A 22,126-nucleotide genomic window follows, 5' to 3' on the forward strand; every position below is an offset into this window, starting at 1 on the left:
GAAAGTGCTGCGGTCCTGTATGAAGACCATGACTGTGTTGATCACGCAGGTCGTGCTTTGCTGTTTCGATGTTGTCTACGACATGGCTGTTTCGTATTTGGCCAGTTGGCAATACAGCGGCAGGGTAGTCCAGCAGGCTCCATAACGCAGAATACGTTATGGCATCCCACGCGTCGAAGGGAATTGCAGTGGTCGGCACAGGTGGCATGATGATTGCATCAAGGTTGTTCCCGATGCAAAGCCTGTGGAAGTTTGGAACCCTTTCTGGACCCAATGACGAGCGGCATTCAGCTTCGTAAAGTCGTTCAGATCGGCACTTGAAAAACCTGCCACGTTGGTTCGTTTCACAGATGGCACTTTTTGCTCGCCACCTTCCGCGATGAGAGCTTGCAAGAAGCTGCAGCGGTCGCGAGCGAACATCCGATGTGCGACCGCGATAGGTTCCTCCCAGCAGGGCAAGGATAGCTCGACCAGGTGATGGCCCGCCAGGCGGTGTAGAGGACGTGGCGATGTATCTGGATTATCTCGTTGTTCTTGGCCGAGGACTTTGGCTTGTGCAATGGCTTCCTTGAGAAAATGTCCGTCAAGCAGTTCGTCTGAGCTCCATCAGGAGGGTTCAGTCAGATCTGCAGCGTCTCCATGCATACTGACCAGTTGCTGTGCAATTGCTGCTCGCGGGCAGACAGCCCTGGTCATGTCTTCTGCCGTGTACTGCTTGGCCTGGGTCTTCTCCAGTATGTCAACCGCATCGTTGTCAGGATGGAAATCGCCATTCCGGAGATATCAGAAGGTCTCGTTGTCGTGGTACCTGAAGGCCTGTGGTACCATAGTCTGGCGTGATGGTCATAGTATCGTTAGAGGTTGTCTTGTGCATTGAGCGGTACTGCAGGAACGTCCCAGCAAAGCATCAGGGCTTTACGTGTGAGGGAGGTTAGGTGGATATGTAGCTTGCGAAGTCCTCGCGACAGAAGTCGCGATTGAGGAGGAGAATAACGGTAAGGTGCTGAAGAAAAGAAAAAAGAGGTGGGAGCCGAAGCGGCAGTCTTACTGTTTTGTTAGGAGGCGTGGCGGCGGCACATGTGACATAGGGAGACATATGTAGGGTGGAAGCCACACGCATGCTTCAATATTGTGATGATGAATAAGGAACGAGTAAGGTACGAGGACTTAGACGCGGACGCGACGAGAAGAGAAGAAGGCGCGCGCGAGACGGCGCTATTTCGCGCGGCGAGTTTTGCTTCCGACGATTGCGCAGGTCCCAACGTCTTCATCTTCCGCAATAATCACACCCACTCTTCTAAACTGCCCACACAGTATAGCACACTGCTAACAACACAGGCGTCAGCGCGCTGTGCTGCCCAGGATGTTCCTTCCAGTTCAAGACAACCGCGCTGCCGCAGCCTCATCTCATCACTGCATTTGAAGCATCAAAACGCGGCCGCTTGACCATCATCACCCGCGTCCAGGCCAGGCAAGTGTATCGGAGGGTCTGAGCTGGGTGGGTTCAGCATCATCAATCATATCATCATTGATGGCCTCGATGCCCTTGCTGGCGCCAAGTCACGGACCGTTGCTCTGAGGCATATGTACTTCACTATCACACCAGTACCAGCTCATACACTCGCGTAGAATACACGTCTACCTGGACACTCCCGTTCGCCGTGTACCTTGACCCGAAGCATCGAGTTATGGCTGGCGGAATCAAGTCTGGTGAAAGGCCGATAACATGAAGCACCCGAGGTGTAGTTTGCGAAAGTGCCAATGAACCTGGACGATGGAGAGAGGTGCCCGGTGTCGTAGAGCGGATGTAAAGCACTCTTACCAATGCTTCAGCAGCTCTCCCCACCACTGACAAGATACATCAAGTGCCACTCCACGCGCGAGCACCATTTCGAGCACGCCGAGCACTGTTCACTTGCAGCTGAGGTCACGCTACTTGCTCAAAGCTTTCATGGACAAAGCTCGCCCTAGCTCGGAAGAGGCAGAGACACCATTCTGGACAAGTACAGCGCCAGGAATATGCATTGCCATGGGCCTGATTTCCTGTGAACGCCAGACACGTCGCCGACCACGACTTTGGGCCGGGCAAAGCTCCTCGCAACGCTATCGTGAAGAACTTTCAGGACTCGCAAAGTTTCTCGACGACGATGCGTCAAATATACCCTTGCACGCGAGTATCGACAGTCTCCTCATGTCGGTTATGCACGTGGTGGATATCTGCTCATCGAGGCACGAGCGCATCTGGCATGATTCGGCCCCATAGGCCCCATATTGACGCCCGGCCCGATGACTTCCTTGCCTGGCCTTGACGCCAACAGCCGAGCTCATGCACAAGACTTTGAACAACCTTGCCAAGATGGAGACTTCGACTATACAGTAAGAGATGTGGTTTGCTGAATTGTTATCTAGGCATGTCGACTCCAGGTTTGACCTAATGACCCCTTCGGCGACCACGTGTTCCGGCTGCTAGCCTCGCCGCCATGCTCCGCAACGACAACCACTATCGTACAGTATCAACAGTATGGATGGCGACAGCTTGGCGGTCGCTTGACGGCAGCGATACAGTGCTTCAATTTGCTTCCGTGCCCGCGAGCAGATGTTCGACCGCTTGCACCTCTTCGTGCTCGTCACTCTCGTTCTCCCATTCTTTCGTTGACCTCCAGCCATCAAGATGTCGCCAACTCCTTCGCACCGCGTATCGTCCAGCACCGATAACATCGAGCCGGGCATGAAGACTCATCACCATGTCAACAACACCAGTCTCGGCTACCAGCAAAGTGCGACTGGCGGCATGACTATCTCGCCGGAGTTGTTTGAGAAGCTGTATCTCCAGCCAAAGGCGGCCAGAGGATTCTCCAAGATGGCCAATCCAACACCGATGGGACTGGTTGGCTTCGTTATCAGTACTTTCACCTTCTCGATGATCCTCATGGGATGGGGTGGTGCGAGCGCGTTCCCTGCTGTTGTTGGCATCTTCTTCTTCATTGGACCTCTCATGTTGACCCTGGCTGCTATCTTCAACTGGGTCATAGGCAACTTCTTTCCAGTAAGATGACACTTTTTTGGATCCGCGACATCCTGAGACTAACACATTTTTAGATGATGGCAACCTGCCTCTTCGCTGTCTTCTGGCTGTCCTTTGGCATGCTGCAACTACCCACCCTCGGCCTGGCTGCATACTACTCCTCAGATGGCACAAACGCCACCAAAGATGCCACGAGCTCCGGCTACAACACTGTGCTCGGTCTCTTCCTCATCGTGTAAGTACTACCTCACCTCACCACCAACCGCAACATACGCTAACCATCCTCCAGCTGGGGCTTCGCCTTCCTAACCTACCTCATCTTCTCCCTCAAGACCAACGCCGTCTTCGCCGGTATCTTCTTCCTCGCAGCCATCGCCGTCTTCGTCCTCGCCGGTGCATACTTCAAGACTGCGGCTGGCGACTACGTGATGGCACCGAAGCTGCAAAAGGTGAGCAGGACTCTCTCTTTCAATCTTGTTTGCATGATGAGACACATAGCTGGCACCAGTCCGAGAAAGACTTGTACTCTTTTTGCTGCGGAGTAGCTTTGCGAGTCACCAGACTCATAGTTCTGACACTACCCTGAACGTCCACATACTCGTTCACCCATTTATGAATCGACTTGCTGATACGTGATTATAGGCTGCTGGAGCGCTACTCTTTGTTGTCGCGATACTGGGTTGGTGGATCGTCGTGGCTATGATGGGTGCCGAGATGGGTGTCTGCAACATTCCGGTCGGCGACCTCAGCCATTTCTGGTCCGACGCGAAGCCAAAGTTCGGCAGTGTCGATGTTGAGAAGCAGGCATAGTCTGACAAGAGAGATGTGAAGATATAGAAGAGGGGAAGATACCCAGCTTTGATGATCGGTGTATGAGCATAGATAGGTCGTTGTAATATAGCCAATGTCAGGCTTCATCTCAAGTCTGCCAAGAGTGGTATAGATAGATTTTGTGGGCTTGAGACAAAGAGATCGCTTTGTTCTCACGCATCGGCCTCCCCGAACACCGTCTAACACCGCTCTCGCGCACTGCAGGATCAGTTGAGCATCAACACGAAAACACGCTGTCATTACCGCATTTGGGCCAAGACCCGATGCCGAGGTTTTCGTACGGCCGCATGGTGTAGACTCCACTACATGTACATTACCTACTTCCATCCCTTTACAACATCGACAAATATCACTGCCACTTGTGTAAACCACATCTCCAATCAGCATACTGTAGCCCAATAACTTTTATCAGGCACCAGGATCCAAGATAAAGTTACCAACTCAAAGACACGGACCAACCCAGGATATCACCAAGAGCATTGTCACCACGATGTCTCTCCCAAGCACATACACCTCCATCCACCTCGCCACCCGCCCCAAAGACCACATCACACCCTCCACCTTCAAACCCCAATCAAACTCCACCCCCTCCCCCTCAGAGCTGCAAGATGGCCAAGTCCTCTACCGCGCAAACTACCTCTCCCTCGACCCCGCCATGCGCGGCTGGCTAAACGACACACGCTCCTACATCCCACCCGTCAAAATCGGCGCCGTCATGCGTGGAAACGGCGTCGGCACCATCCTCGCTTCCAAGAATCCCAACTACGCCGTCGGCGAGACTGTCGAAGCCATGTCAGGCTGGTCTGAGCTCGCGGTTCTGGGGGAGAAGGAACTGACTAAGTTATCTTTACCCTCGAATGGGAGGATGACGGATGCGTTGGGAGTTCTGGGAATGACGGGGTTAACGGCTTATTTCGGGATTCTGGATGTGGGAAAAGTGCAGAAGGGAGATTTCGTCGTTGTCTCTGGGGCGGCGGGGGCGACGGGGAGTGTCGTGGGCCAGATTGCGAAGTTGAAAGGGGCCACAGTTCTGGGTATCGCAGGCTCAGACAGTAAATGCGACTGGCTCATCAAGGAGCTCGGCTTCGACAACGCATTGAACTACAAGTCCGCCACATTCGCCAAAGACTTCCGCGCCGCAACCAAACAATTGATCGACGTCTTCTTCGACAACGTCGGTGGCGAGATCCTCGACCTGGCCCTATCACGCGCAAAACCCCATTCCCGCTTCGTCATGTGCGGCGGTATCTCCCAGTACAACACCAAGAACGCCCAAGGCCCCAAGAACTACCTAATGATTGTATCCATGAGGATTAGGATGCAGGGGTTCGTAGTGTTTGATTATGAGAAGCAGTATGAGCGTGCGAGGAGGGAGCTGGCGCAGTGGCTTGGGGAGGGGAAGATTAAGAGGCAGGAGACGGTGGTGAAGGGTGGGATCGAGAAGATGCCGGAGGCGTTGAGGGCGTTGTTTGATGGGGAGAATACGGGGAAGTTGATGGTTGAGGTGAAGAAGCCGGAGGAGGGGGAGGTGAGGTCGAAGTTGTAGATTGGGATTCTTGTGGGTAGTTGCATTTGCATCGGGCATGAGTGTGGCGGGTAGATCATGATCAATTCATATTTTCAGGACACGAGCGATGTGTCTTGAAGCACAGTACCTCGGTGATCTACCAGGACCTAACCTGAGCCAATGTTTACTCCAGCTTGTGAGATCCGTCAAACATTGTGCAGGGAGGACGCGCATGTGTAGAACTGAGTGGAAGTGTGTCCAGGAGAGAGGTGAGCGCGTGGTCATGACGGACCTGGCTATAACTGGTATCCTGTGCGAACAGAATGCTACACGCTGCTGGGCTGCTCCTATGGCCGCAATGTATAGTTGAAGCCATAGCGCATACTGCAGCGGGATATCGTGTGATTCCGCAGAGGAGCTCAATGAATTGTAGCGCATCTGCGTCTTCATGCATTCGTGGCTCGAGCCTACTTCACAGTCCCGGTATAACTACAGCGGCGCCATTACACGCCTTTCATACCCATCCCGTAACATGCATCCTCCTCGCTCTTGCTCTAGTCGAGATCCGCAGTGACGTTGGAGAACTCGCCCTTCTCCAGCTTCGTCTTCCAGAAGATTGGATTCGTGTCGTTGAATCCGTGCTTCACCCATCCAGCCTCCTTCACGTGGTACAGGTTGATGTAACCACCAGAGAACGCATCTCTGTGAGTGGCCGCCAGAATACTTCTCCGGCCCAGCTCAAGCGCCTCCTCATCTTCCAGATCGTACTTGTACTCCGCGTCGAGCACACCGTAGGCGAATGTCTGACCGGAACCGACACAGAACAGGTTACCTGCTAACCGAGTGCCGTCGCTGTCGATGTAGTAGAGCGCTGGACCTTCCGAGGGAGTCACGCCGGCGCACATGGTACCCATGCTCAAGCCCATGCCCTTGTAGGAGTAGACGAGGTTCGCGAGAATCTTGGAGGCTGCGCAGACGGTGATGCGGCGCTTGTGACGGAGTTCGTGGAGGCGGCATTGCATTCCCAGGTAGGCGAGCCAGTATTGGCAGTCCTAGAGAGTTACGTGTCAGCATCACAGAATCACATGCATATCTTGAGGCAGTAGTTCGAGATCATCTTACAGCAGCACCACCAGCCATAGTTCCCAGCAACGCGCTGTTGATCTCGATGACCTTCTTCACTGTCTGACTTGCAATCCAGTTTCCTGCTGTTGCTCTCGAGTCTGTCGCCACGATGATGCCGCCCTTGAATCTGAAGGCGAGCGTTGTGGTTCCGTGGGCGATCTTGATGGGGCAGTTGGGGTTGGAGTGGTCATCGGTCATGGCGCGCAGCCATTGTTGTGATGAGGCGATGGGCGGCATGGCGAACTTGAGAGAGAGCGACGGCGCAAGGTCATTCTCAAGTTGTGCTATCTCGTCGTCCTGGAAGATCTCCGTCTCTGTAGCTGGCCGGCTGTATTGAGCCACCAGCGAGTCCATCGTGGCAGAGTGTGGTTGGGAATGAAGCGGGGGTAGTGGAGATGGTCGGCGGTACGGGTAGTGTAGGCGGAGCGGTGTTGAAGAGTGGTGGTGTGGGCGAGGTGATGGATGTTTGATGTGTTTCGTGATGTGGAAGTCGCCCACAACGCGAGAGCTCACAGCTTCAGGCAGGAGCGACGCATCACCGAAAGCTCGGGCCATGAGTGCCTGAGGTGTCAAGATCAGCCAACAACATCATTACTTTGCCACAATGCAGCATCGACACAATAACATCAAGGTAATCTGACAGGCCATGCAACAGATCATGAGCTCGCTGCAGACTCGGGGCATCACAGTGCACGCGAAACATCACAGCCGGCTCTCTGACAGCTGTTGAACAGAGCCTTCAACTCGTGCAACAACATCATCAGCATACGCGCCGAACTTCGATATGTTGCGTCGAAGGGAATCTCTATCTACCGACCGAAGTGATCTCTTCATAGATACCTGCGGTTGAGACATGAGGCAGAGTAAAGCCGAGTAGGCAACAAAGAGCAACGAATGCACGAATGGCGGTTCCCAGGCGGCTGTGATTTTGTTCAAGGCTCATTGGCTAAGTCTTGGTTGCAAGCTAATCGTCTTCCATCTCAAGCTGCAGAGCAAGTTCCGATGTGCCGTGCTGTTGCGCCGCTTTAGGCGCTTTGCTGTTTCACACCTATCGATCACAGTATAACAGCATCGTTACAGCTCAATTGTAGGGTTTCAGCACCATCTCCTGATAAACCCACCATCGCCTTGATCCCCAAAAGCCTTGCGCTCTCGGCACACCACTGGCAAGCCCAATTGCCGACGCCGAACCACGATCGACTGGACGCAGTACACGCTGTTACGTTGCGAGATATAACTCTATCACGATCACAAAACCGCTGGCAAACCTGAAGACCGCTATCGAATAGCTCAAGGTGGCCAGGGATTCCTGTCCATCCATCTGACAGAAATCCAGACTCAGCATAATGTGCGAGTCATACTTATCAAGTACCAGTGTGACTGCAAAAAAGAGAGTGTCAGTGCATGTTTGTAATTGCTTTCAAGAGTACCCATAAGCTGCCTTTTCCCTTGCACTGTACGCCCGGTATGACCGATCCGCATGAGTGCAGAAGGAGTTGTGTTAATACGGCAGAGTAGCTCTTACAGATCCTACTTTCTCGAGCTGAAATGACCGCCAAATTTGCAGATATTCGGAAGATTTGGCGGCTGCGCTTTGCCATTGTCGCTTGCATCCCATAGAAGTTTCGCTCCTTCACACTCCTTGTAATGCCTCAAGAACGACTCCTTGGTGTAGACTTTGTCGCGGCGGGCGACGAAATCTCCTCGAAGCCTATGGGGGTCCTCCAGTAGAAGTTGACATCCAGAACACGACACACCATGCTCGACTTTTCTGCTTCTGGTAGCGTAAGATGGGAAAGCGCAACAAGTCATGTACGCAAACTGAGGCTGTATAACAATCTCGCTGCCTCTGTACGTGCGTTTCCGAAGTCATGACGAGTACAAGTGCCCAGACGAACGAGCAGGCGCGTCACGAAACACGTCAAAACACTGCTTAGTCATGACACTTCTCACAACCAACACAAGAAAGATCGAGGGTCATCTTCGAAGCTGTCATCAATCAACATGGCCCCGGATAACTATGACGAAACTCCACGCATACTCTCCATGGAAGTAGACATCGACGATGAGAATGATAGTGAATATCGTGTCCAGGCTGGTCCTTTGGTCAAGTACATCACCATAGCACCCGGCACTCTTCAGCGTGATCTGCTTTCTTTCCCTCTAGCCTCTTTACCGCGATTACCATACAAAGATCCCTCATGGAATTCGGCACGTATACATCGAGATAGAAAGTCGGGAGAAATCAGGACCGAGCTGTCCAGCAAGATACTAGCGGCCGTGACGAACATCTGGCACGCTGCTACTCACGATGTCACGATCTTACAGAGGACGAAGCGGCTGAGTGCTGCAGCTTTTGAGACGATACTGCTAGCAATGACACCAGTGACTGCTATTGAAGGCTCTGCGCCTCACACGGGACCCACCGGAAAGCTTGGAAGTAGTCGCAAAGATCGCAAGGTTCGAATGGGAGATTCCAAGCATCGAGCGGGAGACCAGAGCTTACCAGCTCTTGCACCAAAGCCAAGAGTCTGGTATTGCTCCTCGGTTTCTTGGACATGTTCACGAAGGAACTCGTGTGATGGGATTCGTCCTTGAGAAGATGGGTGGGCGGCAACCTGCCTCCATTGACAAGCTACACGAGTGTGAAATGGTCCTCAAAAGGTTCCACGCCCTTGGCTTGCTTCATGGAGACGTCAATCGATATAACTTCCTCGTGGGAAAGGACAACGTCAAGATTGTCGATTTCGAGCATACAGTGGAAGGTGCCACAGCGGAACTCCAGGCCCAGGAGCTTGCAACTTTGCGTTCTGAACTCAACGAGCAGTCTGGGCGCGGCGGCGGTTTTTTACCTGCCGTGGACGGTGAATGATCGCAGAAGTGAACCGTGCTGCTATTCATCACAGATTCTACCGGCAGAGCGGACTTGCTTTCTTTGCGCCTTGTTGCATGCGGCGATTGAGATCGTCCTTTCCACTGCAGCCACAATCGAGGCGGTCACGAAAAGCCTAAATGCTCACATGCGACCTTCTTACTGGACAATTTAAGCGCCTCGTCATGCAAGGCGATGTTGCGGACAACGGACTTTTTGAGCGATGCGGCGTTTCTTGGCCGGATCCTTCGACAGACGTCACCCGCTGCGACAGATTGCGGCACGGGAAACAATATATACATGCAGGTAAAGATCCTGTTGGATTCCCCGACACATCCTCCACGTTTCCCGAGATCTACAACCAACAGGAACAACAAACAATTGAAGATCCCAAAGCAGAATTCGCAATGGTCTCACTCAAGAACATGCAAGCGGCCAATGAGGCTCTGCCTCGCCGAAGCATCACAGCAGTCTTCGTAGGCGCAACATCTGGCATCGGACTGGGAGCAATCGAATCAACGCTGAAGCACACCAAAGCATCGAAGCTCTACATAATAGGTCGTTCACGCTCCAAATTCCAGGAAACACTCACACGCCTGGAAGAGATTGACACGTTTGCGAGCCTAACCTTCGTCGAAGCACAGGTGTCGTCGTTGAAAGAGGTCGACCGCGTGGTCAGCATTGTCGAGCAGCAAGAGTCCTACCTCGACATATTATGGCTCTCACAAGGCGGTCTGGATGCCTCAGCATACACTCTCAACGACGAAGGAATACTACCAAGTTTCGCAATCACATACTACTCCCGCATGCTGTTCATGCACCGCCTCGCACCACTATTACGGAACTCGCCCGACCAAGGAATAATATCCGTTCTCTCCGCCGGCGAAGAAGGCAAAATCAACACTTCCGATCTGGGCATACAAGATCCCAAAAACTACGGCTTCATCAGCGCAACAAAGCAGTGCGTCACCATGATGAGTCTAGCCATGCACGAGATGTCCCTCAAAGAACCCAACATCAGCTTCATGCATACATTCCCCGGAGCAGTGAAGACCAACGTCCACGACAAGTGGGCACGAACCTTTACTGGAGCATGGACGCCGGTCGGATGGGCTGTCGATTGGGTTATGACACCTGCTCTGCACTTGTTCTCAATGACAGCCGAGGTCGCGGGAGAGATTGGGTTCTATGAGATGACGAGCAAGAGGTTTGCGGCCTCGAAAGATCAGAACTCGTTCCGGGTGTGGGATAATGCGGAGGAGACGTGCGGATGTGAGGAGCTGCTGATGCATTATCGGTATGATGGGACGGCGAAGAAGTTGTGGAAGCATACGATGGAGGCTTTTGATAAGGCGCTGCAAGGATGAAGCGCCACCAGCTTCGTCGACTATGGCAGTGATCGGCAAGGACGGCAGAGTCATCAACGTCGGACGATTCACCAGCCTCCTTGAGCACAACCAGACCATCACCAACCCAGCACTGGTCTACATATTCGGAGCTGTACAGAGCTCGCCGGGGAAGCAGCAGCATCGGGGATTTGATGTCATACGTTTCACTGCTGCTGGGATCCAGGCGTATTTTGGAAAGACGAAGAGAAAGATGATGCTTGGCGAGAGTAAGGAGGATTGGGAGAACGTTTAGTCGCCAGCCAAGATCACGGCAGGAGAGGATGTCGACATTCAGGCTGCTTGTGGATGGTGCTATGGGAGGCAGGAGGTGTTCTTGCAGTAAACATCTAGCGGAGCGCCAGAGGGAAAGACCCTGGTGAGGTGGCATCCAGCAAGCGTAGCGAAGTGGAAGTGGGGGACGTTGATAGATCCCTGCAAATTTGGCACGTGCTTCACTTTTCAGGCTCCATCGCCACTTCCCTTCAGCTTGCCACTTCTCGAGTTATCAACACACACTTCACCTCCACCGACCTCACCAACCCTACACCACCCATACACTTTCAACAACATACGCGACCGCCACCAACTCCATTTGACAGAGCGCCGATCACCGCCAACATGGACCCAGCACCACCCAATGACAAGCGCAACATCTTCCCGTTCTTCAGGCTTCCGCGTGAACTAAGAGATGGCATCTACGAATGTGTTGAGGCTCGTACTGAGAGTTCTAACGTGCCCATCACCTCGAGCTTGTGTTGCCACTTGCGCCTTGAAGGAGGTCTTTGCACCAACCTGCTTCTGGTCAGCAAGCAATTCGCTGCCGAATACAAGGAGAGGGGAAGCGCACGCATCAAGCTCACCACATGTGAGTTCATTTCTCGCTCCGGGCAGAAGCGAGCAGACATCCCACCAGTCGTGAAGAATGTTCACGCCACCTCTCTGAAGCTGGAAGCTTACGGAGACGTCCTCATCGCTCACCTCAAGGGAAGCACAAATTTCGTGAGGGAGTACATTACGGAGATCGGAACCACGACAACCACAATATAGATCTTTGTGTACAACATCAAAGACCACAACGTACCGCTGACAGTTTTGTCTGATCTTCAAGTACAAGACAAGTGCGGACCTATGGTGGCTCTCACGAAGCATAATCCTGTTGCGATCAATCTGTACAACGTGATCTTTGGGGAAGAAATTCAAGGCTATGGTTGGGTGGATTTTCAGCACACCAAGGAATACGAGATCTCGGATCTGGCTTCATGGACAAAGGCTGATGGATGGGTGGAGAAGGATGGAAGTGTATGCTCGTGGAAAAAGCCGGCAAGGGAAGATTGACGGCTTCTTGCTTCAGAAAATGCACAGGTTGACAGGGAGAAGTGCGCGAGGGCGCCACAGCATGTCAACACTAGAAGGACACATCAACAGCGGATCAAGCACGATCTGCAACCACAACCCCATCTCGACACACGACAAGGACCGCGGTCATAACTATGCCCAGGGACAAATGTAACATACGAATCACTTGCCCTTCCTCCAGCACCGCGCGATACTTGCTGCGGGGTTTGCAGCAGAAATGAGAGGGTGAAGCGAAATATTGAGGGCAACGTGGGAAGGGAGCCTTTTGCATGTGCATTTCGAAGGACGCACTTCCTCTCAGGCTGAAAGTAAGGTCACTCGAGGTTCGAGTGTCTCCGCGGCAGTCTCGTTCGACGTATGATCAATCTCGAGTCTCTTGCTTCACTTGCACCTCTCTCAACTCCTGCTTCACCCGGACTGCATCGGCAGGTCTTCGCTCAGCAGTCGCACCATCAGCGAACTCTTGCTTCACTTGCGCATCCCTCTCAATCTCTGGCTCCGTCCTTCCCGCATCTGCATCTTCCGGCAGATTGGCCTGGTCGCCAACGACCTCTTCCTTAACCTGCGGACCAACAACCAAAGCCAGAACTTCCGACAACCTCGTGAATGCTGGCGGTTCACGGCCTTGACGATACTCGTACTTCGCTCTACAACGCACCTGGAGCGTCTTCATCTTCTCACTCCATAATGTGCCATCAGAACTCATCGCGAACGTACGCATCGAGCTCCGGTCATCAGGTTCCATGGCGCACAGTACCTCCAACATGGACTCCTCAATACATGTACTGTCATCATAGGCCATATAACCCCAGATCTCACATCCCATGGCGCCGCCCTCGTTGTCAATCATGGACTCCACAATCCTGGTCAATGTATCGATAGCATTGCGTTTGGTTTTGGAAATTCGTGGTGGGCTCAGTCGCTTTCGCAGTGATCTTCTCGATTCTTGCCACGACCTTCTCGTAAATGCTGTAAGACGTCCGGCATGCTTTGCGCCCAATGGGATCATTTGAGAGCCAATCGTCGATTTGCCCGTAGTGGGAGTCGAAGTCGAAGACCTTTTTGCGATCGCGGCGCTCTTTGGCTTCTTGGGCTTTCTGTGCATTGTCGATTGCTTCTGCCTTGAGACGCAGGCGAGTGGAGTGGGCGTCGAGTACACGGCTTGTCAATTGTGGAAAGGTCATGTTGCCTAGTGTCGCATGGAATATGCGTTGACGTAAGACATCTGCATCCATGGTACTGATGGTCTCCCAGAGGAGGCCTCGATCGATCGGCGGCGACTGGCCCGGAAAGTAGACGCTGGCGCCGTACATCGGCTGATATTGAGTCGAGAAAAGTGTGTTCATCTGGTACACTGGATGCTCTGGAGCGGGGACGACACCGTTGTGGATGACGGTGGTCCTTTGCATTTTGATCGGACGTATGCCGACCCAGGCGACTGGCTCTGGATGTTCACGTTTCAAGGCTGTAGGCGCCATGTTGACAGTCGATTATAGTGAAGCTGTGATGTGGAATCGGAGAGCCAAAGTCGTAAGCTGTGGGAGACGCGTCTAGACGCGATTGAACGTTTGCCTCGGAGATTTTTGCGATCGGGGCTGCCGCGGTGACCCTCGGATCATGGCTCATTATCAAGACTCGCTCTCTGCAAATTTGGAAACAACATGCCACCTTTCGCTCTGACAGTAGTTCACCCATGTGGGGGCTATAGTATAGCACGGGTAGCCAGGCCAGAGCAAGGTCTTTGCTGTACACCAACATGCAAACCTTCACTCGAGATGAACCAATTCAAATATCAAGCTAGGGAAGAGACAACCCGACAGATAAGAGTACGCAGAAAGTTTTAAATGGCTTCATAATGTGTATGGGACAACATGATCGCCTCATAAGACTGAATATTTCCCGCGAAGCAAGCTGGAAATGGTCCCTTCACATGCAAAAGCGGCCCGAAGCGAGTGGCCCAAGCTTCATGCCTCACAATCGCGAGTGACAATTCATTTGTGTTTCCTTCGAGCTTCAACTTACGCAAAACACCACCCCATCCGGAACAATACACACTCGACCACCTAAATCGTCAACATGACGACCGCTACGCTTGACACGAACTGCAAGAAGATCTTCCCATTCTTCAGACTTCCTCGCGAGCTTCGAGACAGCATATATGAGGAATGCGACGGCAGCCAAGACGTGAGCCTGAGTGGTCCAAAAGACGACCACCTCCAAGCATGGGTTGAAGGAGGGTTCCGCATCAACTTGCTGCTCGTCAGCAAGCAATTCAGCGACGAGTACCAGGAGCGACAACGAGGCAATGCTACACTCATGGTTGACATGACCGCCACCAGTCGGTCGTACACCTTCAAGGCCGAAGCTTTGGATGAGCTACGCGCTCGTGCGGCAAGACCGCCCACGCTGTTGTCTGGTCCGCGACGTCTAGACGACATCGAAGCGCGATTACCAGCGCTTCCAGGGTGCGTCAGCTACAACATCGAGACGAGCTTGGTCGCACTCTCCATACTTTTTCGTCAGATGAGAAAGCACGGAGACCTTCCCAAGCGGATCAAGGTGTATATCCAGAACGTCGGAATTGACGGCTTGATGCTGCCCACGCTGCAGAATTTCTACGACCAGAACGGCCTATTGACTGTTCAGGGTGGACGTATGATAGCTTTCAGCTCCGTATGTGGCGAGGTCAATGCCGAGATCTATTCTCAGCTACGCGACGAGTCAAACATGTATTGGCAAGGAGACAAGGATGGAGTTAGCCTCATTGGGACGTGGACCACGGAGGACGGATGGAAGGCAGTCGCGTGAGGATTGGGGGATCACAATATAGCACACTCCCAATTTGAGCACATTGCATTGCATACTGAGAGCTCTGCTCGTTACAGAAGCGACTTGGCGTCATTGGGGTTACTGAGATGATCGAAGGATGAGCTGGAGCTCACAGAAAGAGACAGTCTCCGACGGTGGACACACACACTCAGCTCAACGTGGAAAGTATACTACTTATACGATGGGCTTGCTGAGTCGGATGGCGGCCGCACAGTCCGGTCATAGTCATGCTCCCATATATAAATGAAAACAAGGCTGCCTCATGAAACGTGGTTCCGTCGTCTAGACATGCTTGGAACACAGTTTCTTCCAACGTCACGTGTGCAACACTGGTATTGGTGATGAGATTCAAGTTTACATTGTAGATTAGGTATTTTCTGCAAGGCGCTCGTTTGCCTTCTAGAGCAAAGTCGTCTGCTTCGACGTATGAGAGACTAGATAAGGATCGAGTAGTGTAGCATCACAGCCGATGGTGTAGCGCGATGTAATGGCTACGGGCGGCTTCAAGGCTTGTTTCTCAGGAGGTCGTCGAGACTTCGTCCATATTTCATCGGCAATGAACTGTGTTCCTAGCTGTGTCACATGCAAGCGCGGCGCGGTCCGAGCTTAGCGGGGTTTGGTCTGCACTTCTATCGCTCTCTTGTCCGACTGATGTCTTCCACCAAACATCAACAATCGGTTCACTTGCCATCACCACCAATCCGCCCATCGCATCGCCAATATGCAGACCCCAACCACGATCGACAGAACCGCATTCCCGTTCTTCAGACTCCCTCGCGAGCTGAGAGACAACATCTATGAGGACTGCGACGGCAACCAGCAAGTCAGTCTCGCAGGTGATGGGACGGAAAACATCAAGGCATGGGTTGAGCATGGATTGAGAACCAACTTCCTCCTTGTCTGCAAGCAGTTCAGCAGAGAGTACTGGATGAGACAGCGGGGACAGGGAAAGCTCATCATCGATGCCACGTTCTATCCGGCGAGATCTACCTCCCCGCAGCTCATTGACTCGATGTCCAACAGCAAGCAGATGCGAATCGCGTCAGGACCCAAGCGAGTACAGGCCGCGGAGCTCAGCACGACATGGCGTTATGGGTGGAGTCTCGCGAATTGCATACTTCACGCAACCATCTTGGAGGCTTTGGTCTTCAAGTTACGCTTCTACGGACCAATCACAACAGCTGCGAAGGTCTACATTGTGGGAGAAATATCGGGTCGTTGGACTGCGCCCAAGGCTCTCAACCAGGTCAGCTATGAAGTCTCTGGAGCAGGCATGGTCAGCTTGACCGGAATGGCTGGCCTTCGTTCCATGGAGCTGTATTCATACTACCGGAGTCCTGAGACCTCAGTGTACTATGGAATGCCGGCAGTCCTGATCGGCCGATGGACACAAGCAAGTGGATGGCACGCAAAGACACAGCAAACATGAATAGTGACCTGTAGTAAGTGATACTTCAGCCACCATTGAGTCTACTTGGAAGATGCTGATCACATCACAGCACACAAATTGCAGGCGACTCGAACGAGATCACAGAGATCGAACTTCACAGAGCCCTGACCTCAATTTGGCGAAGGTCTCGCGGCGACAGTGTATTTCCATTAGAGACCTGGCACATGTCAAGAAAGACCGGTGACTCATTGCCGCCTCGCATGGCAAGACGGGCTAGTCAACAGCGAGATCTCTCTGCAATAGCTTCCAATCATGCTGGATAAGTTTTGGGAGACAGAACAAAGCCAGAAGCAAGTAGATCAGACTATGCGAGCAAACTTGCCGCGAACTTAGCTCGAAGCCAGATAGATCGCAAGCTCTTGATTCCTGAGAAAACCCCTTGCACTCTTGGTTGATGTCATGTGCTAGCATGTCTCGAGTTCTCAGTGTTCAACAGCACTACCTTCTCGGAGTTCTCCTCATCCTCCGCCATATATTCGCTTGAACCCTGCCGTCTCCTCCCCAGAGCCTGTGCGAGTGAAGAAGTCTTGTCCCCAAGCCGTCCACGGGTCCCAGCGCCAGTAGTAGGGAGACACTGTAAGCAACGGGTGCCAACTAATCGCGCCAAACTCGCCTCCCTTCGTGTTCGGAGTGTGAACATAGTTTTTCCCGCCTACATCGAATGTCGCTCCTCGAAGCTTCCGGGGTTTCGTGCTTGATTGGGGCGCCATGATCTTGTTTGATTTGTTGAGAGTGCTTGTGATAAGTGTATGTTGGTCATGTAGCTTGAACGCGAAGCCGTCGAGATTCGTGCCGTGGGTTTGTTGCTGGATTGAAGAGTCGGAGTGATGCTGGAAGGTTCCGGCTAAGGTTTCCCATGTGCACTGTATACCAAGCTGTCTTCGCTAACCGCTCAACGCAAGCCCGTGAACAGCTGGCAGCATCGACGACATTCGTGAAGTACGAGATCTGACCTCGCCCAGATGCCATCATCATCAGTCGATGTCGTGGCGCTTGCGCGTCGTGCATTGTGCACGATGAGCCTCTGTTCCCGGGATCGTGGCAGTTGCGAATAGCGCACGTCTTGTGCATATTGAAACCTAGACCATAGTCAACGCTCTTCGTCATTTTATCACCGACTCGAGAAGCCCAGGGAGGGCGAACATCATGTCGTAGCTCGCCACACGAACTTCTCGCAGCATTGACTATATGGCTCAAGATCACATACGAACCGCCTGCTTTAATGCTCGCCTACTTCTTTCTCGAACCATCTCGCAATCCACTCAATCTTTCAACCACTCTACCATCGAACTCACCACTTTCAACCATCTCTCAATTCTCTCCACAACAATCATCATGCTCCCTTTCAGCATCGGCAGTCTCAGGAAACTACCGCAGGGTGGGCAGTCCTCTTCCGGCTCCGGCGGCCGACAGCAGGACTCATTCTACTACTCCTCCGGTTCCCAGCAAGACCCCTCTGGCATTAGCTGGGCTGGCTCTGGGAACAACCAGCCATACGAGAAGGACAACTATGGCTTTGGCAGATATGGTGAAGTCTGAAGGAAGATGAGGGGAACTCTACCCAAGCGTCCATGGGAGCTTTAAGCCGTTTCGTTCACTTCCGACACCGTGGTGTGGTAGGAATTCTTTTGATGGGTCGGCCAAGGTAGTCGCTCAGGTGTTGTCGTGATAGCTTTCTGTACCTTGATGTCTTGCGAAACTTGAATTAGCCCAATGTTAATTGTTCTGTAGAGTGAGATGTTGGTGGATATGCTGCGTGGCCATGAGAGAAAGACGGAGTCGTTGGAAAGTGCTCAAAGCCCACTTGTCGCGCCAAATATCGACACATTGTCGCACAAACGTGATAAGAGAACAAAGAGCTCGTCTTACAGCATTCTTTGCATCTCCAAAGCGAAGTGGTCACTCTCGTCACGCGTAGCTTCCGCGAGCGTGTAGTCGTCGATGTCTTTCATGCCGGATACTGCAGAGGGGACTAGGTGCTGAGCGCTGTCCTCTGGCGGAGTGTCAGGGCCAGAATCATGCTGATGAATGTCACCAGCTTGCTGTATCGACTTCTGGCTTGCAGGTTTGCCGAAAAGCCTTGCCAGCGGCTGCAACACTGCTACGTCGAGCTTGATGCTGTTTAAGCGTAGCGACCGAGCGCTAGCCACACCGGAGTACGAGCTTGCGAGTACGTAGGTGAGGCGTCAGCGAGGGAGTGAAGCTCTATACCAGCCCTCAACTAGCCTTGGCGCCCGCTCTGATTGGTCAACTTTCAAGTTTTAGGGTCACGTGACCTACCGCACTGTGCCTGTTGGCGAACTCGCAAACATATACTCGTCGCTAACGCCTATGTCGTCGTATAATAAGCACTGTACGTCGGGTAGCGGTAGCGTGGATCGCACGCTACTTTGCAGTCTAGAAGAGTTGGTAGAGAGCTCCACTCCGCTACGCTTACCCATGGAGGTTCACAACCGCCAACAGCACATTTTAATGATGACCACTGTTCTCCTATCAGCTATAGAATCGTCGTCAGGGATAGATGGCACATACAAAACATGAGCGAGCCCATGATGGTTGGCAACATCCAAGGTGTTTTGACCGAGCGCGTGAACGCTTGGTCGTTGGCGATGTTCTTAAATGTCAGCGAAGAGAGCGCAGCTCCCACAGAAGCGGTGAGACTCATTCGTAACCGATGATACCACTGGCCTCGGACTAGAGCATGTCTCCAATGCCTCTGTGCTTCGAGTCTCCCCGTTGCCGCAGGCTAACCTAGGTAAGCCAACAGAGCGCACATCAGGACAACGACGCCAATAGAGGTGAAGAGGTATTTGTACGTCAAACGAAAATGGTTCTTCGTGTCGTCCAGATATTTGCTTTCGCCAATTCCACCAGAATCGAGCTTGTCGACCCAGAATTGGTCCTCAATGTCGAATGGATCGACCTCGTACTCCCTCTCCTCGGTGCTGAGTTTCGTCTTACTGAACCCAGCGATGGTGTAGACTCCAGTATAGGCGGTGTAGTTTAGCATCCTGTAAGCTCGGATAACATTACTGATATTGACTTCGTCGGAGTTCACGACGGTGTTAAGAAAGTCCACGGCGGCCCAGACACGCCAGCGATCATTGATAGTATCGAGTGCGTCGGAGTAAGTTTTGACCATGTAGGCCTGGTCTCCAGTGATATCTGTGAGGGTGTCGTTCCACCAGTAGGCCGATGTATTGAACCGGGCGAGGTCGCTAATCAATACTGCTTCGTTGCGGTCGTGTAGTGCTATCCAATCCTGATCATGTCTGTCCAATGTCCGGATCTTCTCAGTAGCTGCACCCCACAGAATCGAGAGCTTCACTCCTTGAATTGCAAGGACGAGGGCTAAATGTAACCAGAAGTGTGAGCCTGCCCAGAATCTCTGTCTTACAGGACTCATCTCCTCGATATGTGGGTTGTGCTCGATCCAGTCAAAGTAGATCAGATAGATGAAGTAGATGATCAGTACCGAGCTCAGGATATTGATCACGTTGACCACGCTCCAGGTAAGCGACCAGGCGTACGCAACGGCTTGACATTGCTTGGCGATACTGATGGCACCTTCTCCGAGAATGATGAGCGTCAGTAATGACATACGCTCAACCAGGAGCTTGTTGCTGAAGCAGAGCTTTTCGGACTCGCCTTTGACAATTCTTGACAGTAATCTCTTGAGCATTGGCAGTCTGTCGAGGAAGTCGAGACCCGAGGACGTCTTGGAGCACGCAACAAAGGTTGCGATGATGGATTCCACGGGCCCGATGACATACCAGGCGATGTAGGCATTGCTGTTGCCGGGGTCTGTAAAGAAGTGGTATACACCACCGTATATGGCGGCGGCGAAGGCGTATGTAATGACCAAAGCAGTCAACGGCCTTCTAGTCGCCGGGTGATCTCGTTGGTACAGTCGACGCACCAGGTAATACTGAACAGCGAGGATGATTCGACTCGTCATGAGTGCTAGCGTGAAAACGCCGTAGTATGAGTTCGTCTCTACGTAGGATCCAAAGCGATCTTCGCTTTCTGGAGTATCACCAACCTTGAACATTGGCCCAGTTGCTGCGAATATGATCATGACGCTGTAAGGTGTGAGTCTTCACTGCTTCGGCAATGCTGAGTAGCGTATGCCTACCAGAACTGCACCATCTTGCTCAGTCGCGCGGCCATGCAGTCGAGCTTCGAGTATCGAACGTCGTACAGCGCGACCTGGTACCAGGTGAACCATAATACGCAAAAGAACCATATGTATTGTAGCAGGCTCGTGTTGTCAGAAACATCGTGAATGTAAGTGAAGACTGTGAGATTGGCGACGAAGAACAGATCGTAAAAGAGTTCAATCTTTGTGAGCTCTTCGTGTGGTTTATGAGTATGGTCGCTGCTCGAAAGGCTGTCTTTGCGGTCTATGGTGTCGGTGTCGTCTTCGTGCCGGTTGGAAGTAGGCAAATCGCCATGGTTGTGTACATGATCGTGAGTCAGTAGGGTACGTGAGTGCGAGACATGGTCGTACAATTCGGTAGGGTTGCGGACAGCGAGCCGATTGAACGTTCTAAACAAGAGGCCCGGGACTTTATGTGGTCTCTGCTATGTTACAGCAGCTGCTGGCATTTCGAAACAATGTTCAATGCCAACACGTAGCACATGGCGGTGCACAAGCGCTGCGAAACTTGTCTGCAAGACTCTTTATTTCGGGTTGATCTGCGAAAGCTCAGGTTAAAAGGCACGCATCAGATCAACATTTAGGCAGTGTCAAACTCCGACCACATCGTCCTGAGAAGAAGTTGTGTGTGCCTGAAAGATGTTCGTACTTCTGTCATTATTTGACCGCATCCAATGCTGATTTGTCACAGGGCAACGGATGCTGCATCCTGCATAGACAACAGGTCGGTAATGCTCGAGAAGTGCTACAGGAGCTCACCGGTCGACGTGCAAGTTAGTATTTGGCTACCGTTCGAGGATTGCGGCAAGTTGTCCAGTTCCAGCTGGGTCGCGGGGAGAGTGTCGTGCGACCTAACGTACACCAGAAACCATCGGATAGCTTTACTTGTGTTGCCAGACTTGGTGGGCTGAGCCATGATTGCCAACAGAGTGCCGTCGCGGAAACCCATCGCGCTCTACCTGTTCTCATTGCTTGGCCTGTAGGAGGCGGGAAGAAACTACGCTGGTGGTACTAGTGGTCAGCGAATTAGAGCGTACTGCTCAAGACGCAGCGGCTCGTAGCATAAGCACAGCATCTTCCAAGTCCGCATGACTGCGTGGCCGCAGACATTCGCTGGCCTAGATATGCCTGCAGTGTAACGACAGCACACTTCGATCTCCTGAATCGCCATACAGGTGTTCGCTCCGACTCATCGCTGATCAGAGACTGTAGAATAGAAGCATTGATTGGGCTCATCGAAAAAATTCATGATGCTGTGTTTCCGCGAGCAATTTCTGGTTGTAGTCCTCGCGAGCAAGCTGGTCGTAGGGGAGGTTCGATGAGCAGAATGACAAGCGTCTGCCGTCGAGAGGCCAGGTAGAAGCCTCAGCCCAGAGTCATCCATTGTCATGGAACTACCAACGTGGCATTGCATCTGTGGCGACGAGAAAGGTCATGACATCGCTAGACTATGTCGTAGGGCCAGCGGGTCCGACGAGGAGTTGAATCATTAGGGTAGACATTTTGCCGATGGAAGACGAACAACATCGCAGGGGGTGGCTAGTACATGGTTGGAGGTAGTGAATGTCGATGGTGAACAACAGA

At 52.5% G+C, this 22,126-nt stretch overlaps 13 protein-coding genes across 13 annotated transcripts; 9 read left to right on the forward strand and 4 right to left on the reverse strand.

The window, feature by feature from the left end:
• Positions 1-2,671: 2,671 nt before the first annotated feature.
• On the forward strand, positions 2,672-3,835 carry CLAFUR5_08912 (uncharacterized protein; the record flags this gene model as incomplete). Its single annotated transcript, XM_047908060.1, has 4 exons — positions 2,672-3,046; positions 3,100-3,260; positions 3,315-3,474; positions 3,668-3,835. 4 exons carry the CDS (start codon positions 2,672-2,674, stop codon positions 3,833-3,835), a joined length of 864 nt encoding a protein of 287 aa, XP_047766483.1.
• A 511-nt stretch (positions 3,836-4,346) lies between these two features.
• CLAFUR5_08913 (Putative NADP-dependent oxidoreductase) lies at positions 4,347-5,402 on the forward strand (the record flags this gene model as incomplete). The annotated part of the gene is made up of 1 exon (XM_047908061.1): positions 4,347-5,402. One exon carries the CDS (start codon positions 4,347-4,349, stop codon positions 5,400-5,402), a length of 1,056 nt encoding a protein of 351 aa, XP_047766642.1.
• Positions 5,403-5,917: 515 nt separating this feature from the next.
• On the reverse strand, positions 5,918-7,043 carry CLAFUR5_08914 (Proteasome subunit beta type-5; the record flags this gene model as incomplete). The annotated part of the gene is made up of 2 exons (XM_047908062.1): positions 5,918-6,415; positions 6,486-7,043. 2 exons carry the CDS (start codon positions 7,041-7,043, stop codon positions 5,918-5,920), a joined length of 1,056 nt encoding a protein of 351 aa, XP_047766477.1.
• A 1,449-nt stretch (positions 7,044-8,492) lies between these two features.
• Positions 8,493-9,360, forward strand: CLAFUR5_08915 (uncharacterized protein; the record flags this gene model as incomplete). Its single annotated transcript, XM_047908063.1, has 2 exons — positions 8,493-8,894; positions 8,941-9,360. The coding sequence occupies 2 exons, from the start codon at positions 8,493-8,495 to the stop codon at positions 9,358-9,360; spliced, it is 822 nt and encodes a 273-aa protein (XP_047766478.1).
• A 140-nt stretch (positions 9,361-9,500) lies between these two features.
• Positions 9,501-10,727, forward strand: CLAFUR5_08916 (Oxidoreductase; the record flags this gene model as incomplete). Its single annotated transcript, XM_047908064.1, has 1 exon — positions 9,501-10,727. One exon carries the CDS (start codon positions 9,501-9,503, stop codon positions 10,725-10,727), a length of 1,227 nt encoding a protein of 408 aa, XP_047766479.1.
• Positions 10,728-10,749: 22 nt separating this feature from the next.
• CLAFUR5_08917 (uncharacterized protein) lies at positions 10,750-11,001 on the forward strand (the record flags this gene model as incomplete). Its single annotated transcript, XM_047908065.1, has 1 exon — positions 10,750-11,001. One exon carries the CDS (start codon positions 10,750-10,752, stop codon positions 10,999-11,001), a length of 252 nt encoding a protein of 83 aa, XP_047766480.1.
• Positions 11,002-11,366: 365 nt separating this feature from the next.
• Positions 11,367-11,795, forward strand: CLAFUR5_08918 (uncharacterized protein; the record flags this gene model as incomplete). Its single annotated transcript, XM_047908066.1, has 1 exon — positions 11,367-11,795. One exon carries the CDS (start codon positions 11,367-11,369, stop codon positions 11,793-11,795), a length of 429 nt encoding a protein of 142 aa, XP_047766475.1.
• Positions 11,796-12,465: 670 nt separating this feature from the next.
• On the reverse strand, positions 12,466-12,810 carry CLAFUR5_08919 (uncharacterized protein; the record flags this gene model as incomplete). The annotated part of the gene is made up of 1 exon (XM_047908067.1): positions 12,466-12,810. One exon carries the CDS (start codon positions 12,808-12,810, stop codon positions 12,466-12,468), a length of 345 nt encoding a protein of 114 aa, XP_047766476.1.
• Positions 12,811-12,946: 136 nt separating this feature from the next.
• CLAFUR5_08920 (uncharacterized protein) lies at positions 12,947-13,582 on the reverse strand (the record flags this gene model as incomplete). Its single annotated transcript, XM_047908068.1, has 1 exon — positions 12,947-13,582. One exon carries the CDS (start codon positions 13,580-13,582, stop codon positions 12,947-12,949), a length of 636 nt encoding a protein of 211 aa, XP_047765912.1.
• Positions 13,583-14,180: 598 nt separating this feature from the next.
• Positions 14,181-14,912, forward strand: CLAFUR5_08921 (uncharacterized protein; the record flags this gene model as incomplete). Its single annotated transcript, XM_047908069.1, has 1 exon — positions 14,181-14,912. The coding sequence occupies one exon, from the start codon at positions 14,181-14,183 to the stop codon at positions 14,910-14,912; it is 732 nt and encodes a 243-aa protein (XP_047765911.1).
• A 742-nt stretch (positions 14,913-15,654) lies between these two features.
• On the forward strand, positions 15,655-16,362 carry CLAFUR5_08922 (uncharacterized protein; the record flags this gene model as incomplete). Its single annotated transcript, XM_047908070.1, has 1 exon — positions 15,655-16,362. The coding sequence occupies one exon, from the start codon at positions 15,655-15,657 to the stop codon at positions 16,360-16,362; it is 708 nt and encodes a 235-aa protein (XP_047766109.1).
• Positions 16,363-17,571: 1,209 nt separating this feature from the next.
• Positions 17,572-17,922, forward strand: CLAFUR5_08923 (uncharacterized protein; the record flags this gene model as incomplete). The annotated part of the gene is made up of 1 exon (XM_047908071.1): positions 17,572-17,922. The coding sequence occupies one exon, from the start codon at positions 17,572-17,574 to the stop codon at positions 17,920-17,922; it is 351 nt and encodes a 116-aa protein (XP_047766108.1).
• Positions 17,923-19,129: 1,207 nt separating this feature from the next.
• CLAFUR5_08924 (uncharacterized protein) lies at positions 19,130-21,458 on the reverse strand (the record flags this gene model as incomplete). The annotated part of the gene is made up of 3 exons (XM_047908072.1): positions 19,130-20,465; positions 20,519-20,932; positions 21,403-21,458. The coding sequence occupies 3 exons, from the start codon at positions 21,456-21,458 to the stop codon at positions 19,130-19,132; spliced, it is 1,806 nt and encodes a 601-aa protein (XP_047766104.1).
• Between the last annotated feature and the right edge of the window lie 668 nt (positions 21,459-22,126).

Source organism: Fulvia fulva, chromosome 9 (assembly GCF_020509005.1).
Source record: "Fulvia fulva chromosome 9, complete sequence".
NCBI lineage: Eukaryota > Fungi > Ascomycota > Dothideomycetes > Mycosphaerellales > Mycosphaerellaceae > Fulvia > Fulvia fulva.